At 33.5% G+C, this 16,859-nt stretch overlaps 1 protein-coding gene across 8 annotated transcripts in view; it reads left to right on the top strand.

The window, feature by feature from the left end:
• EML5 (EMAP like 5) overlaps positions 1-16,859 on the top strand; it is a 136,664-nt gene that overhangs the window by 94,599 nt on the left and 25,206 nt on the right. For 7 of the 8 annotated variants that reach the window (XR_006886284.1, XM_046647089.1, XM_046647087.1 and 4 more), the window contains exons 22-30: positions 2,819-2,971; positions 3,691-3,822; positions 5,076-5,164; positions 6,020-6,196; positions 8,165-8,366; positions 9,052-9,178; positions 13,676-13,684; positions 14,239-14,317; positions 15,563-15,692. Coding sequence is in view for 7 of the 8 variants with exons in the window: in XM_046647089.1 (XP_046503045.1) it covers positions 2,819-2,971; positions 3,691-3,822; positions 5,076-5,164; positions 6,020-6,196; positions 8,165-8,366; positions 9,052-9,178; positions 13,676-13,684; positions 14,239-14,317; positions 15,563-15,692 (1,098 nt within the window). In the remaining variant the exon portion in view is untranslated. The remainder of the gene's footprint in view (positions 1-2,818; positions 2,972-3,690; positions 3,823-5,075; positions 5,165-6,019; positions 6,197-8,164; positions 8,367-9,051; positions 9,179-13,675; positions 13,685-14,238; positions 14,318-15,562; positions 15,693-16,859) is intronic. The other variant, XM_046647088.1, reaches the window with a different exon arrangement.

Here is a 16,859-nt window from a genome sequence, read left to right as displayed (position 1 = left end):
CTACAATCAACCTCAGGAGATAACTTGATTAATTGTCATGCCAATGGATACCTTGCATTACTGGCATCCCATTTCCCACTGGCAAGGGCTCAGCACTGTGCTTAAGCCCAAAGGCATGACTAACCAATTCCAAAAATCCTATCTTTACTGGTCTGTCTGCTGTGACCATTTCAATACCAATTCTATATCAATCAGCAGACAGAAACCACCCCAGTAATTTGAACAGGGAAAATTTAATAAGAAGTGTCAACTAATAAATGATGGTTAACTACTAAAAGGAGTAAAAGAGCATTCTAAGGTGTATAGATGTAGCAACTGCAGAAAGCAGTGACCACCCATAGGGCTAATGGACAGTGAACAAGGAGTAAACTTAGTGGATGGACGCTTCCCCTCTTCCCCCAGGCTGAGATTCACATCTCTTGGAAAGGGTGTGGGTGCCACAGGAACACAACCTGCCAGTGGAAAAGAAACTGGTCAGAGGGCTGATCTAGGAAATCCTCTGCTATGGTGGCATAGAAACTCCCCCATCCCCTCCCTGACCACACCCCTTACCTCCTCATTGGTCACTAGCTCCAGCACACCAGAAGGAAGAAAAATCCCTTCCTTTTAGTTTAACCTTCAGGGGTCCTCTAGCACCCTCTATTGGCCAAAATCAAATCAGCTGGCAAAGGAAAAAGGTCTAACAGGGTCTGGCTCACATAGCAGGAAAAAGAGGGGTGGATTTGGAGGTGAGACATAATAAATTAATAACAAGCTCTTAACCAGTTTCTTAACTATAACTACTATCTGTATGCTACTGTCTCCTATATTTATATCTCTAGCCTATTCTCCCTTCAGCTCCAGAGAAGTATTAAATTATCAAACTGGCTCCTTGATGTCTTCACTTGAATTTCTCATAGGCATCCTTAACTTAATGGGTACAAAACTAAACACTTGTACCATCTCAGTAAATGGCATCACCATTCAAACAAAAGCATAGCCCTGACACTTATCTTTTTCCCTTACTCCACTTGCAATTCATCAAAGTCCTGCCAGCTCTATCTTCAAAATATATCCAGATCCTACCATTTCTCATCACCTTTGCTGCTGCCACTCTGCTCCAGGTCATTGTCATCTCTTGACTCTTATAAATCTCAGAAATAATACCCTAATTTCTTCATTACCAATATGTGCTTCATAATTAAATGACTACTTGTTCTCAATTCATTCTGTAATTTTTCATTCTGTAACAGCTGTACCCCATCTTCCCTCTCTGAAGTCTATGCAAGACTCCAAAAGCCTTAGGGTTGGTTGGTTGGTTGTTTCCGTCTTCTCCCCAAAGCTCCCCAGTACATAGTTGTGTATTCTAGTTCTGGGTCCTTCTAGTTGTGACATGTGGGATGCCGCCTCAGCACTCCCTGATGAGTGGTGCCGTGTCCGCACCCAGGAGCCGAACTGAGGAAACCCTGGGCTGCCAAAGTGGAGCATGTGAACTTAACCACTCAGCCACAGGCCCGGCCCCAGCCTTAGGGTATTTGAAAATGCCTGCTGCATCCCTTGCTGTCAGAGTAAGCCCATATTTTGTGTTTGCCAATGCAGCATTAACCCTTATTTTTTAATATTAATTATATTAATGTCATTATTTCTTCATGTGCAGTTTTGAAACATGTATGGATGGATCTTTTTACCTCAAACTATTAATTGCCTGTCAGATTTTTTTTAAATTTGAAAGCGTTTTTATAGAAATGACCTTTTTTCTTAAATTTCTGATTTGTTGGATAGAAACTTACAAAGGTGGAAACCCCCTAAAAAGAAATTTTTCACATATGTCATTGGCTTTTTGTGTCAGTTAAAATCTTTCGTTCTTTTTCATCAACTTAATTTCTTTTAAGGTAAATATCAGTACTTTTGTTACATTCAGAAGAGGGAATGATTTGTATTAATTATTGCTTAGAATTCCATACGACTAATTTCAGTAGAAAACTTTATTATCTGGATCCCTTGACTCTGTATTAATATTGATTTGAGGCCATAATAAATAAGGAATCCCTTTGAAATTGAAGGTTCTTTAAGCACGTACTTTTTTTGTTTGTTTTTTGTTTTTTTTTTAACTTTTTATTAAGATTATGATAGTTTACAACATTGTGAAATTTCAGTTGTGCATTATTGTTAGTCATGTTGTAGGTGCACCACTTCACCCTTTGTTCCCTCCCCCCAACCCCCCTTTCCCCTGGTAACCACCAATCAATTCTCTTTGTCTCTATGTTTAACTTCCACCTATGAGTGGAGTCATACAGAGTTCGTCTTTCTCTATCTGGCTTATTTCACTTAACATAATACCTTCAAGGTCCATCCATGTTGTTGTGAATGGGATGATTTTATCTTCTTTTGTGGCTGAGTAGTATTCCATTGTATATATACCATATCTTCTTTATCCAGTCATCAGTTGATGGGCATTTAGGTTGCTTCCATGTCTTGGCTGTTGTAAATAATGCTGCAGTGAACATAGGTGTGCATGGGACTTTTGGAATTGCTGATTTCAAGTTCTTTGGATAGGTACCCAGTAGTGGGATGGCTGGGTCATAAGGTATTTCTATGTTTAATTTTTTGAGAAATCTCCATACTGTTTTCCATAGTGGCTGCACCAGTTTGCATTCTCACCAACAGTGTATGAGGGTTCCTTTTTCTCCACAACCTCTCCAACATTTGTCACATTTTGTTTGGGATATTTTTGCCATTTTAACAGGTGTAAGGTGATATCTTAGTGTAGTTTTGATTTTAAGCACGTACTTTTTTTAAATTAAAGAAGATTACCTGATACATGCTCTTTCTCTTTTAGGTGGAAGATGTTGCTGTTTTTCTCCTGATGGTAAAGCTTTAGCTGTAGGTCTCAATGATGGAAGTTTCTTAATGGCAAATGCAGATACTCTAGAGGATCTTGTTTCTTTTCACCACAGAAAAGATATTATTTCAGATATTCGATTTTCACCAGGTAAGATTCCACTGAAATCATATTTGATTATTTACTTGAGTCTGGCAGTGAGTAAATATATCAGTGTGTAATTTTTGTTAACGGTTATTTTATCTCATAATTTTACTTTTTTGACTAGAAGAGACAGCATGGTGAGAAGTAAAAGCCCTGTATTAGATCCGTGGCAAAATATCTTGCCTAGTGCCATTTCTCTCTCTCAATTTTCTGTGTGACTTGGGCCAAAGCACTTCTCTGAGCTTCAGTTTCCTCACTTGTAATGTAAAAGGGGTTGGATGACTGTCTTCATTATATTCTTAATGCTTTGGAAATTACATTAATTTTGCTTCATCACTTTTCACATATTCATTGTCTATGACAAACCTACTGTAATGTAGGAATTACTATAGTTAAGGCAAAATTTACTTATGCTGGTTTACTTCCATGTTTTGTAAATTTAGAGGGTTTTTTGGTTAAATGCAAAGTGTATCAAAATTACATTGCATATAGTTTTTGACATTTGCTTTCCACTGAACTACTTCACTACAATAAAAACTTATTTCATTTTGTTGATTACAATATGCTTGAAAAATATGTTGCCATTTGTCATTTCACACGTCTTGTTATAACTTATGAAACACCTAAGAGTTCCTCCCAAAAATATTAAGAAAATTAACTCTAGTTGTTGAGTGTAAAAATATTCTAAATGTAGAAAATGTCAAGCAAATACGTTTCTATTATAGGTTCTGGGAAATATCTTGCTGTAGCATCCCATGACAGCTTTATAGATATATACAATGTAATGAGTAGTAAACGAGTAGGAATATGCAAAGGCGCTACCAGTTACATAACCCATATTGACTGGGATATTAGAGGTAAGAATTTAAATAACTTAATGTTTGATAGAAGTTTCATTTGATTTAGTATAGCTGTTTTAAAAAAACAAAGTGATTCAATGGATGAGTTCAAAAGCATTGTGAAAAATAAACATTCTCAAAATTATTTTCCACTGCTTTATTTCACTTGTGGAGATGAAATGCTGTAAGTTTAGACTTTTCAATACTTCTCCTAGTGTAATTCAAATGATAGTACAGTAAGGGGTAAATTGTTTAATTTATAAAGTAATTTAAATACTATACCAAAAAATTTTTTTAATCATTTGTTTTCCTTTTATCAGATAAACTTGACATAAATAGTAATTGAAAATTTGGAAAATAGTAATGAGGATTTTAATGTCATTTCCCCATCATTTGATATAAAATACATTCTCTAAAAATATGCGTAATTTAATGTGTATCTTTATTTTTTAGCAGAATGCATGGCATATGGCAGTGTTTAATAAATTTGGATAAAAGATAAATATTTTAAATGCTCTGTTTTTAAGGATTTTTGTTTCACGTCTTCATCTATATAAATCTAGTATTATAAATTAACGTTTTTTCCAAATGCAGTTAAAATACTTTTTTTAAAAGTTGCAAAATTTGTTTCTAGGATTTTTTAGATATGCGTAACAACAGAAATAGTTTTTATGTATATACATACACAAAAATTAAACAATTTATGAGTTTAATTAATTACATGGAGATTAAGAAAGTCAAATGCTCTTAATATATGTTGACTGCAGAGGAAAATGGTTTTTATGTTTAAGCTTAATTTTTCCCGTAAAAGTTAAACATCACACTAACTGAATATGTATTTATATTTTATGTGTGTATATATATATATTTTCATTTGAAAACTATTCAAGTGCCAAACTTCCTTCCAGAATAATTGTATCAGGTTATATGCCCAACATCAGGGTTCACACCCATGGCAGCAATTGGATATGTTAAACTTTCTCAGTTTTTGACATGGCTAGGTGAAAAATGACGTCTCTTTTTTAATTTGCATTTCTAAAGTATTTGTTTTCATAGACTTTTTGTAATTTTTATTAACTACTTTTGTTCTTTTAACATATGAAGTTTATATTTTTAGGTAGTAAAATTTACTTTTATTAATTGCTTTCTTTATACTTTCAAGTTTTCATGTTATGTTTTGAATGGTCTCTTTTAAGATAATAAAATGTATAAAAATATAAAATTATAAACATAAGATGATATATGTATATATATTTTTAATTTTTTTTAAGGAAAGCTTTTACAGGTCAACACTGGTGCTAAAGAACAGTTATTCTTTGAGGCTCCCAGAGGAAAGAAACAAACCATCCCCAGTGTGGAGGTAGGAAGATAGTACTGTTGTAGTGTTGTTAATATGACTAAGAGTGGTTAGAAAACTGATATGTACCTTCCATCATTTGGTTACACATGAAGCCTGTTCTCAGATTATTTGAATTATTGATATTCTCTTTGCGAGTTATTTTATTGGGTCAGACTACCTAGATGAGTAAAGGAAGAGCTGCTGTATTAAGGGAATAAATTGCTTGTTTGTCTAGCTGTGCTCTAATACTTTCCTTAAAGAAGCAGACAATAGCAAATAGGAGACATGACATCTAAGATTGGAGTATTGCATGTCTGCCAAGTCTTTTGGAACCCATAAGCCTAAAATGTTTGTTGGCAAATTCCTGTTTAAAGAAAAAAATGTGTTCAGTTTTGTGCCTGACAGTATTAGCAGAAATTTTTGACATGGCTAAGAAAGAGAGGCTAAACAAATTTAACATGAAAGTGGCTTAATAAGAAAAGGACTGTAAATAAAAGTTCTTAACTTCCAGTAATGATTAATTGGAAAACATGTTTATAATGTATTAGTAGAAATTTAGACATGAAGTGTAAGAAGAAGTTTCTTGATTATTCTAAGAGTAAAAATGGTCTTCTTTCTTATCACTGTATGCTGAGCATCTAGAACATACAGTGGATATTTAGTAAGTAAATATTGAATAGTGTTATGTAAAATTTTTCTGCAGGAACTAGTGGACTTTGGAAGCTACAAAACCAAGACAACTAATAACTTTTTTAATTAAATTTTTAATTTTAATTGTGGCACATCTAATTACAAAGAAAAATATTCAGACTTGATTGTTAATTTTTTAGGTTTGGATATTACAGACTTACAGCATTTTTTTTTTCCCCTTTTTAGGTAGAAAAAATTGGTTGGGCATCATGGACAAGTGTGCTTGGTTTATGCTGTGAGGGAATTTGGCCAGTAATTGGAGAAGTCACAGATGTAACTGCCTCTTGCCTCACCAGTGACAAAATGATCCTAGCTACTGGGGATGATTTGGGATTTGTGAAGTTATTTAGATATCCTGCTAAAGTATGTGTTTTTCTTTAACTCTCCTAATGATCATAATTATGAAAATGGTTAGGGTAATTCCCTTTCCTAGCATTTCGTTGTTGTAATATTACTATTACATATGTAATATAATATGAAAGGTTCAGAATTGTGTTTCCTGTTCTTGACATCATATTTATAGCTTTTATCTAGAAGAATTATTATAATTTGTGATCCTGTGCCTTAAATTATATATTAAATTGTGCAGTTTCTCAATATTGAATAATATAAATAATCCATTTTAGAGGAAACCTACCTTTTGTCTCCAATATTAACTTAATTTTAATATTCTTCTGATTAAATATATACTATTAACAGTAAATATAAACTTTATATTTACAGCTTTATAAGTTTAAAATGTTTTAAGCAATTAAATACAAGATATTATAAGTGCAACACCTATAAAATTAACATAAACAACATTGATTTAATGTGATGAATGATGTTATTTTGCTAAAACCAAACTGTCCAGATTCTTTGGAGTACTACATGCCTCTGCCACTGTGTGATTACTCAGTTCTCTTCTTGCTTTCCTCTATTCAGACTACTGGGAAACATCAGGCTTTCACTTAGCACAAAAATGAAATTCACGTTATCAAGTCCAGATGCATTTGTTTCTTAATTGTCACAAATTCAGATATATGTTATAATGTGGCACCAACATGAACATAAACATAAATTGGAAATAGAGCATTGAAATCATATTATGATATTCAGTTCATGATGGTCTCAAGTAACTGCTCATATTCATATTCTAAGCTCAGCATTGAAATGAAAATGCAAGTTTAAAAACTCATATAGCAAACTCAAATGCACAAGAAAATATTTCGCAGATCCCTATTTTAGGTACACTTAAATGGTAGAACTTTAGTTGATAAGAATGTGTTCCAATAAAACACTTATTCGTCAGAAACTTCACTTCTAGCATTCTGATGGTAGAGATGCCCTAAGAATAGACTCTAGGGTATTGAGCTACAGATTCCTTCTTCACCTTACTGTAGCAAGAACCGCAAAATCTTAGGGAAGCTACCTTCTTGCAGTGTTTTGTTGACAGATCCTCCTCCTATTTCAGCTAACTTTTATTGAATCTTCATTCCCAGAGAATTCACTGATTTAGCTATCCCTATATTTCATATATTTAAGGCATTCCTCATTTTAACACTCTTGAAAAGATGTCCATATAAAACCTGCTTATGATACATTGATCTGAGATTTACTTACGTAACTTGATAATGCTAATGTTCTAGATTTAAAAGTTGCCAGTATCTATAATGTGGATTTTTCTTGATATTTAAAAGAAAAATACATTCCCATATGTAGCACTTATAAACAGAAACACTAATGAATTACGATAAAACATATTTTCATGGGTATATACCAAAATGGTTGATAATTACTTTTGTTAACATGGCCATGCTGTGCATGGGCATTTATATTCTGACTTTCTAAGTTATTTTGTCTATTTCCAACAACAGTAGCCATTTTTTGTAATAGATAGGTACTATTCCATAGATGTACACTGTAATTAACTACAACTTTATTGAACATTTAAGGTGTTTAAAGTTTTTCACTGCTATAAGTAGATACTGTGGTAAATATTTTTTGCACACATAGCATTTTTTAGCGTAGATCTCTAGAAAGGGGATTGGTGAGTCAAAGGTCAGAACACTTTTGTGCTTTTAATGAAAAATACCAAGTTGATTTCCAAAAGAAGTTGTCCATGGTACTAGCAGTGTGTGAAACTACTAGTTTTATCCATTTCTCACCAGGCTTGGGAATCGTTATTTTTTATTCTAGTGACTTTCAGTATTTTCTCACTTTTTTTTATAAGTTGCATTTGTAATGATTAATTTCTAATCATATATTAAGAAACAAATTCAAAATTATAACTCACAGTTTTCAAGTAATGAAATTTCTCAGAAAGACTGTTTGAATTTTTTTTATCTTTAGGGAAAATTTGGAAAGTTTAAGAGGTATGTGGCCCATAGTACACATGTCACAAATGTTCGCTGGACTTATGATGACAGCATGTTGGTTACCTTAGGAGGTGCAGATATGTCTTTAATGGTTTGGACAAATGAAATGGAGGGCTATCGAGAAAAAAGGCCTTGTGATAGTGAAGAATCTGATATAGATTCTGAAGAAGATGGGGGTATGTGGTTTTAAAATATTTTATTTTAACAAAAACGTAGAAAAAATTTAGCACAACTGATTTAAACTGTAGAAGTTAAGCAATAATAATGTTTGAATAATTGCGTTTTTAGTCTTTTTGGTTTATTTAACACCAAAATTGGTCTTTTGACTCAAGAATAACAGGCTGGCATGTATTGATGACTTAGATATTCTTCATCTACAAATGTAAGATAATCATAACTTAAGTACTGTTAAAATAAATTTTATAATATCTAACCTCATATTTTAAAATAATTTTTTTCCCTAATATACCAGTAATACCAGCTCATAGAAAATACATTTTGCAATGAAAAATAAACATAGCATCCATAATTTGACCACTCAGAGGTAACCTCTATTAACATTTTGGGGTATATCAATAAGGGTATGCACATTTATATGCATAATTTTTTTAACAAAAATGGTGTGATATTGACTTACTTTTTGTAGCCTGCCATTATCACTTAGAAATACTTTGAAAACATTGTTACATATCATTAAATATTCTTCTACATCATTTTTACTGGTTGTATATTATTTCATAATTTGGCTGTGACAATTTATTTAACATTTCATATTGTTGAAGTCCTTATATTCAAATTATAAAATCATACTTGGTGTCTTAAGTTATTACTTAGAGAATAATTCTTATATTTTGATGGTAGGCTATGACAGTGATGTTACAAGGGAGAATGAAATCAGTTACACCATCAGAGCCTTATCAACAAATATTCGCCCAATGTTTGGAATCAAGCCTCATTTGCAACAAAAAGAACCCTCAGTTGATGAGAGGTAACAATCAAGTTTAAAACTAGATGAAGAAAAAGATCTTGGTGTTAAAAATTGAATTTATTGCTTAACTGAATAAATTTCTGCGAAAACTAAGAAAGAGTGGTACTCTTGCGTTGTACAGTTCCCAGCATCTCTTAGAAAACAAGTTTATCCTTAATTGCTTTTTGGTGGTGATGCAGTCTTTTACAAGTAGTTGAGAGAATGGTGCTATGTATAAAGTCTGTATGATTAAAGGAATGTTATTTGCTAACTTTTATAAATATATGTGATGGGGTTGGAGGAGATAATAAAAATTGAATCTAATACCAAGTTCCTTTTAGGAAGCACATGAACAGAGATATGATTAAATTTTGAGAAGGCTTCTCTATCCATGTGCCTTTAATCAAGGATAGAAAATCATAATTTCAAAAACTTTCCAAAAAGGCAAGTTGAAGTATAGCTTGTCTAACGGGAATTATTGGTCTTTGTCTAGAATCAGTAAGTCAAAAATAAGGACACATATACAGCTATTTTATGAGGAAAGATATTTTAATAAAGTCTCTGAACTAGGTGACGGATCAAGAGAGAAATTGTGAACCTCATGCTTTTAAAATCATTAGGGAAGATAGAAAACAATAAAGAGGCATATGGATCAGTGAATGGCATAAGTTTTAGAAGCAAAGAGGTTTTAAGAAATGATAAAGAAAAAATTATCTAGAAACAACAGTGAGGAACAAAGAGGGAGTGGGAGGAGAAAACAGCAGTGACCTCTTCTGTAGAAAGCTGTGATGAGAAAAGCTTTATTATGAGAAGTTAGTAGGAGTATTTGAGGGAGAATTTAAAAAAGAAAGCAAATTCATTCGCATTGAACAGAATTTGTGGAAAATTCAACTGAGTGTTTTAGTTGGTGAGGGTGGTGCCAAAGACCATTGGTGCTCAGCTAGATAGAAGTGGTATCACAAGAAGGCATTGGCAGACGGATTTGGGTTTGCACGTCTGGGTTTAAGATTTAGGGAAAAGGATGAAGTTGGAATGGTGAGAGGCATGTTGGTGGTGGAGAACGGGAGAGCTAGAGACTCTCTAGAATTGACTACCCCAGAGTTCCCAGGAAAGTTCTAGGTGGAATGTTGAGGTCGCGATGTCTCCACAGCTCTTCTTCCAGGTGCCCGATTTGCTGAGGATACACCTCAGACAATAGCAATAGACGGTCACCTTACAGAAAGGGATAGAGAGTAGTAATCAATTTTGCCGTCATGTATAAAGAGGCAAAATATTAAATTAAAGGTAAGTTTTAAGAAAGCTAACCATACTATAATCTAAATACTTGTACAGGATTCAAGGTTGAAGTGACTTGGTAGGAGGCGATATCATACAATGCAAAGGGCATGGTTTTTGGATTCAGATAAATGGGTTAAAATATTCATCTGTATCATTTACCATTTGTGTGACCTTGAAAAACTATCCATTCTCTCTCAGCCTCAGTTTTCTGAGAGGTAAAATGAACCTGATAATCCTTAACTTATAGAGTATTTCAAGGTTTAAATGAAATAATGCATATAAAGAGTTTAAATGTTAGATCTTCACCAGTGACATCCCTCCCTTGGAATGGAAATACAGAGTAACCTGAGGAGATACCCTGGTTAATACAGAAACACTTTCTGAAGTTAAATATTCACCAAGTAATGAACATTACCTGTGTATTTATTGGTTAGGGTAATACATTTAAGTATGCAAATATAGATGTTTCTAATAGAATATTTGCAATATAGTGCTTAATATTAAACTTAAAGGAAATTATATCTATACCGTAGGGAAGAAGGAACCCTGGACATTCCCATAAATCTTTTTCATTTATTATTTTTTTAAGAAAAGTATTATCATTTATCAGATAAATTTGATATATCAGAAAAAGTGACCTAATTTTAATCTGAAGCCATGTTAAATTTCCTTGCTCATTGCTGAAGTGACCCAAATTATGATAGATGGAAATATTTTACTGCTGACAGAGAATAATTAACAGTCATAATTGTAATCTCTGCTGTTAGCTTGCATTGTTTATACCTTTTTCAAAATTACTTTTGAAATTATTTTGCATTTTGTTCTCAAATTATTTTACGATTCACCTATACTATATTTTTCTGAAAATGCCGAGGCACAAGAATTTATTAATGTGGTTCATAGTTGGGAGTCTTCATTTTCATAAAATGAAACAATCGAAGGAGATAAAAAAAAAAGAAGAGATATTTCTTTTTACCAACTTTGAATATATTTGTGAGGAGATAAAATGGTGTGTATAAATAATTGTTTTCATATTTCAAATAAAATATATTGTCATCAAATATTAAACAAAACACTTTGTAGGCAGTTAAAACAAATATTTGTCAAATATCTGATCCACTTAAAAAGAAAATGTTTCTGATGGCAGTTTGACAACTACTGTACTTGGCTGATAGTTTTGTAGTGTCTTTTTTCATAAATGACTTTAATAATTTTGTTTTCTATATGTATTTTTGTAGCAAATCTTATATATTTAAAATAGTTAATTGTCAATCAAATTTCCAATATTTTTGAATAAAAATATTCAAAACAATGTGACATAAAATTTAGGCATTTTTGTATTTCCTTAGAATTCTGTTAACATGTTGCCTTTATTCTGTTTATGGAACTGCTACATTTTATTCATCGTCAATTTTCATGTATGTTTCCTTTTTTCCTCTTGCTCCTTTCAAAGGCAGGGGGTAGTAAGGTAAGTATTTTATTGAAGAAAATATTTTACTCAAAAATTTACTCTTCTCTTTTGGTCTTTATAGTATTTTAAGGTATTGATTTTTCCCCCTATAAAACATTGAACTATATTTATTGAGAAAGAACCAGAAAATAAAATAGGAAAAATCCTACAAGAGCGTTGCATTTATTAATACAATATGTGGGTGGTGTTATGAGGGTCTTCCTTATGATCATTGGTTTTACAAATGACTTTTTACAAACTCCTATACTCTAGATAGTTTCAGTTTTTCTTTAAGCTTCAGAGGCTCATAAAAACAAACTGTTAACCACACATATTTATCAGTGAAAATTTTTTGTTTATAAACTTGTTAGCTTCATTCAATGCATCTTTAATATATTCGTTAATTTAAAAACATGAACATAGGGCAATGATGGTATTTGTATGTTTAGTAAAATGATATGTGCATGAAAGGACTCTTTGGGGGTACTTTCATAGCCTCTTTAGTGAGATGAAAATGTCTTCAGATAGTTTCTGAAACAGGACAGTGTGGAAAAAGCTAGTCTATTTTAGAAGTAAAAAAGGTACCATTAGGAAAATGCTGGAAGATAAGGATGAAAAAAGTAGATTTGAGACCAGATTGTGCAGAAACTCCAATATTAGGCACTCCTTAATTTCTTTGGCAGACAGCAGGAATCCATTATCTATTTTAAGCAGGGGATGATGTGTGCAAAGATGTGAGTCTAGAGTGTGATGTGACTTCCAAAAAGGCCCACACAGTCTTATACTGTTTTAACAGAAATAAAACATTCAGATCTCGCCTCAGATCAGGAGTAGCTTATTCAAGACTGGTCTCTGCATTTTAAAGCAACACTGACAGTTTACAGTGGTCTAGAAAGAGACACAGGATGAGGGAGGTTCTAGAGGCCACTTCACATAAAGAGTAATTCGCTGCTTTGGGAATCACTTGTTTCAAAAAGAAGAAAGCTAAGTGGAAGTGGAATTGCTGTCTTGGGTGTGAACGACTTTTACGGAGACGTTACCTCCCTGTCACAAGCAGTGCTCCTGCAGAGCTGAGATGACTGCTTGTCACTGGTGCTCTAAAGGGATATTCTAGACATGGAAAGAGGATTCCTGGTTTCAGTGGGGAGATGGATGAGATGACTTTTGTGATCCCTTCCTATTCTGTTTCGATCATTATGTTATTTAGGGGAATTTTTTTTAAAAGAAGTTACTTCCTTTGCTAGCAAAATCCCAAATCCAGCATGGTCCTGAGTGACTCCCTCTGCCTACTTGGTTGGACTGGCTGACTGGGAAACAAGTCTTGGGTCACAGGGGGTGGGGGCTTTGGGGGGCGTGAGGGAGGGAGCTTAGGCTCCTTGGACAGTTTCCTGAATAGCAGCTCCAGTGCTACCAGCGTTTTAAGTTAGTTGTCAACATTTTACTGCCCTTTCTTAAAAACAAAGATCAGCTTAAATATTTTGTTTGAAATTCAGATTGCACTGTAGAAAACTAAGAATGGCAAGCTTTAATGTTTACGACATAGAATATGTTGAATTTGCATTTATTTTTCTTTTTCACCTTGTTGTTTCTTATTTCCCTGCCATTAATGGAGTAACTTCAGCCTTTTGTTATATGGTATATTAAGTAAAAACAATAGGTATTTAATATATGCCATGTAGTTTATCGGCATTAAACTTGTGAAAATATTTTATTACAGGAAGTATTTTACTACTGTTTTAAATTCAAATTTATATTGTAATCTTTTCCCTTTTTTATCTGCTGCTGAAAAGAGGTTCCAGGTAATCCTTTCTCTTTGCTATGCTTTATGAGGCCTCACTTTGTATTTTTGTCATCTTTCATATTTACCACTAATGAGGTGTGTTACTTGGTGTTCTTTACCTCTATTCACATTTTCCACATTTTTCTCCTTTGAAATCAGTATCCCTGAAATGAGTAGCATCTTAATTATTGGATTCATACAACAGAAGTAACTGGTTTACTAAAACTTTATCCATTTAACTTGTATAATTTTACAAGTTGTATAATTTTAAGCAATAATATATCTTGTATAAATTATCTTTATAAAAATTACAATGTGCTATTATATGATTTACACTGTGCAACATACACCAAAGAAATTCAAAGTAAAATGAACAGAAGTTCTACTATTTTCTTTCCACCTTCTTGCTTTAGAAGATATCAAGATATAGAGGCATGGTCTAGTGAGGAACACAGATTGGGTTCATTTTTGTGAAGGTGTGTCAGACATCCCTCTCTGGAGGGCAGGCAAGGGAGGCTCAGTGCAGGCACCCAGCACTGGATGCCTTTCTTCATTCGCACTTCCCTGTTTCAGGCCCCCCGTGAGCAGGGCTCCGCCACAGCCAGAGAAACTCCAGACAAACAATGTCGGCAAGAAAAAGAGACCTATAGAGGTGAGGAAAGTCCACTCCCCAGTGTTAACTTATGTTTTGAAATGTACCCAGAGTTCATTCGGTTCCTTTTTGTAAAACACGCAAATCTTGTCATTAGTTTTTATGAAAATAAACTTATTGAAGATCTTCTTTGGTTGGTTGTAAAAATTGCTGAATTGTCAAGTCTGAGTTTTGGATTGATATCCTGTTTTTTAAAAATAATTTTTATTAGTCTTTCTGTTAGTTTTCTAGGAATAGTACCTTGAATTGAACTGTATCTCAGAGAACTTCTAAATCTAACTATGTGTGAATGATCTATGGTTTATAGAAGCATAGGTACCTTGGAAGTGTCTTATACTTAGTGGTTTGAATTTGTAAGTTAAAGACTTATATCAAATCAGAAACTTTTATCCTATGTGATGTATTCACTGTAGGGTTCAGAGAAGGCCCTGCTTCCAACCAAAGACACCTTCCACAATAATTGGGCAAGAAGGAACGTTCTCCCAGGCATTTCACAATCCCAGTATCAGCAGCAACAAACAAACTGTGCTAAATTCAGGTCGAAAACTCGACTATTGGTGGTGAACACAATGCGGTCTGTACGAAGCTGAAATATAATAACGTACATCTGAAATTTACACAATCTTATAAACCACTGTGACCTCAGTGAAATAATTTTTTTTTAAAAAGGGCTTAAGGCTGTGGGAGGGTGGTGGTTGTACTCCCTCACCCCTGCCAACTCAGCTTCAAAAGGTCAATGAAAATGGACACTTTCAGTAGCAGAATTACCTGCTAGAACTTTGGCATGAGTTTTCAGAGAGAATGTGCTTAGTTTTCTGCACTGATACTGATGTACTGTTTGGATCCTTACAAGTATATCACTTGGACATAATTTATCCTGAGTTATGTTTGCAGATCAGATATTTTGATTAACAGTTAACATAAATCAAAATCTTCTTTTGGGCACAAGAAGGATCTTGGTGTTTAACATGTGAAATCATAAGAACTGAAATTCTTGGAATGAGATCAGGTTGTGAATCCCTTTTCATTTTTATAACTTTATGCAGAGAAGTATGGAATGTGTGTTTCAGCTGCCCAGAACAGGTTATGTAGAGAAGTATGTCTAGCTTAATTTTGTGTTTGAAGTTTGTAAAACATGAAAAAAACATGCTCTGTTTTGACTAAAGACACCAGTACTGTATACAACAAAATAATGGTGAACATTTGGACATGAGGAATTGGATAATGGTTTTATCATTGTTATAGGATCTTGTGTTGGAGCTTGTTTTTGGCTATCGAGGCAGAGACTGTAGGAATAATGTTCACTATTTAAATGATGGTGATGATATAATTTATCACGCTGCATCTGTTGGAATTCTGCACAATGTTGCTACAGGTAGGAAACTCTGCTTCTCTGTCCTCTACTTTTTTTTCAGTTTAGAATTTTTTAGTTAGCATCTTAAAATTCTTTGTTAAAACTATAAATAATTAAAGTGCATGAGTCTAGAATATAAATATTTCATACTGTATTACTTTCTAGTAATATTTCAAGTAACCAAATTTACGGTCTTGAGAGTATAAGACAGCAAAAAAGGATTTCACAATGTAGAGTGCTCAGAGGTCTATATTAGAAGTGACAGTTTCCTGTATGTTGAAGCCATGTTTTATAGTTAAATATTTGTAACTTCATTCTATTTCCCCATTACCTTAACATGAAAATGGATGGTCGGATGGTTGTCTCAGAGAGTTAGTGACTTTAGCTTGTTGGGTGAGTGATTGCTATGGGGTGGGAGTGAGGTGGCCAGTGTTCTTTCTGAGGCCTTGGAAAGCCAAGGAAGTTAGCTAAGCAAGCTGCTTGCCTGTGGCCCTACTCCTGATACCTTGTTTGATTCAAGAAGGTGAGAAGGTACTTCTGATGTTTATTTAATTGATTGGATTGTTTGAAAGCAAATAAAGTTCTCTTAGCATCATTCGATGACCAATGATGTGATAATCGTACTAGTGACACTCAGTATTTAATTTTGAATTCTGTTTTATTACATGTAATTCTAAATTTCGTAAAGTTTGAAAATTGGAAGAAAAAATAGAGATCATCTAGTCCAAACATTTTTGACTTTTTCTCTGACAGCTTCACTCTGAATAGGTAAAGAGTGGATTATGTGAGTCATGGTCTCCTACACCTGGTTAATATTAATCATTAATATGGTCTTTCTGTTTTGATTTCCTAAAGAAAAGGATTCACCAAGATCACACAGAAATCAGTGGTGATTTTCCATTTAACAATTTGTGTCATTTAAAAAAATACTACTTAGAGAGAAAATCTTCTTTAATTGAGGGTTCCTGTATTCTTTAGAGAGAATAAGAAAGGACAAGCTGGAAAGGAATGAATGTGTAAATGCAGTTTCATGTTTATACTTGTAATTTTCTTTATTTTTAATTTTCTGATTTCTAATTAATCACCTTTCTAATGATCGGGTGCAGAGATGGGGACAGAGGGAAGACTAGGCATTTGCCCCAGTTCTGATTATTTGGCTCTCACCAGTATGGGGATACATTGCTGTGT

The sequence above is a fragment of the Equus quagga genome, chromosome 20 (assembly GCF_021613505.1).
Source record: "Equus quagga isolate Etosha38 chromosome 20, UCLA_HA_Equagga_1.0, whole genome shotgun sequence".
Lineage (NCBI taxonomy): Eukaryota > Metazoa > Chordata > Mammalia > Perissodactyla > Equidae > Equus > Equus quagga.
The sequence above is the reverse complement of the archived record's forward strand: the minus strand, read 5'-3'. Positions and strand labels throughout refer to the sequence as shown.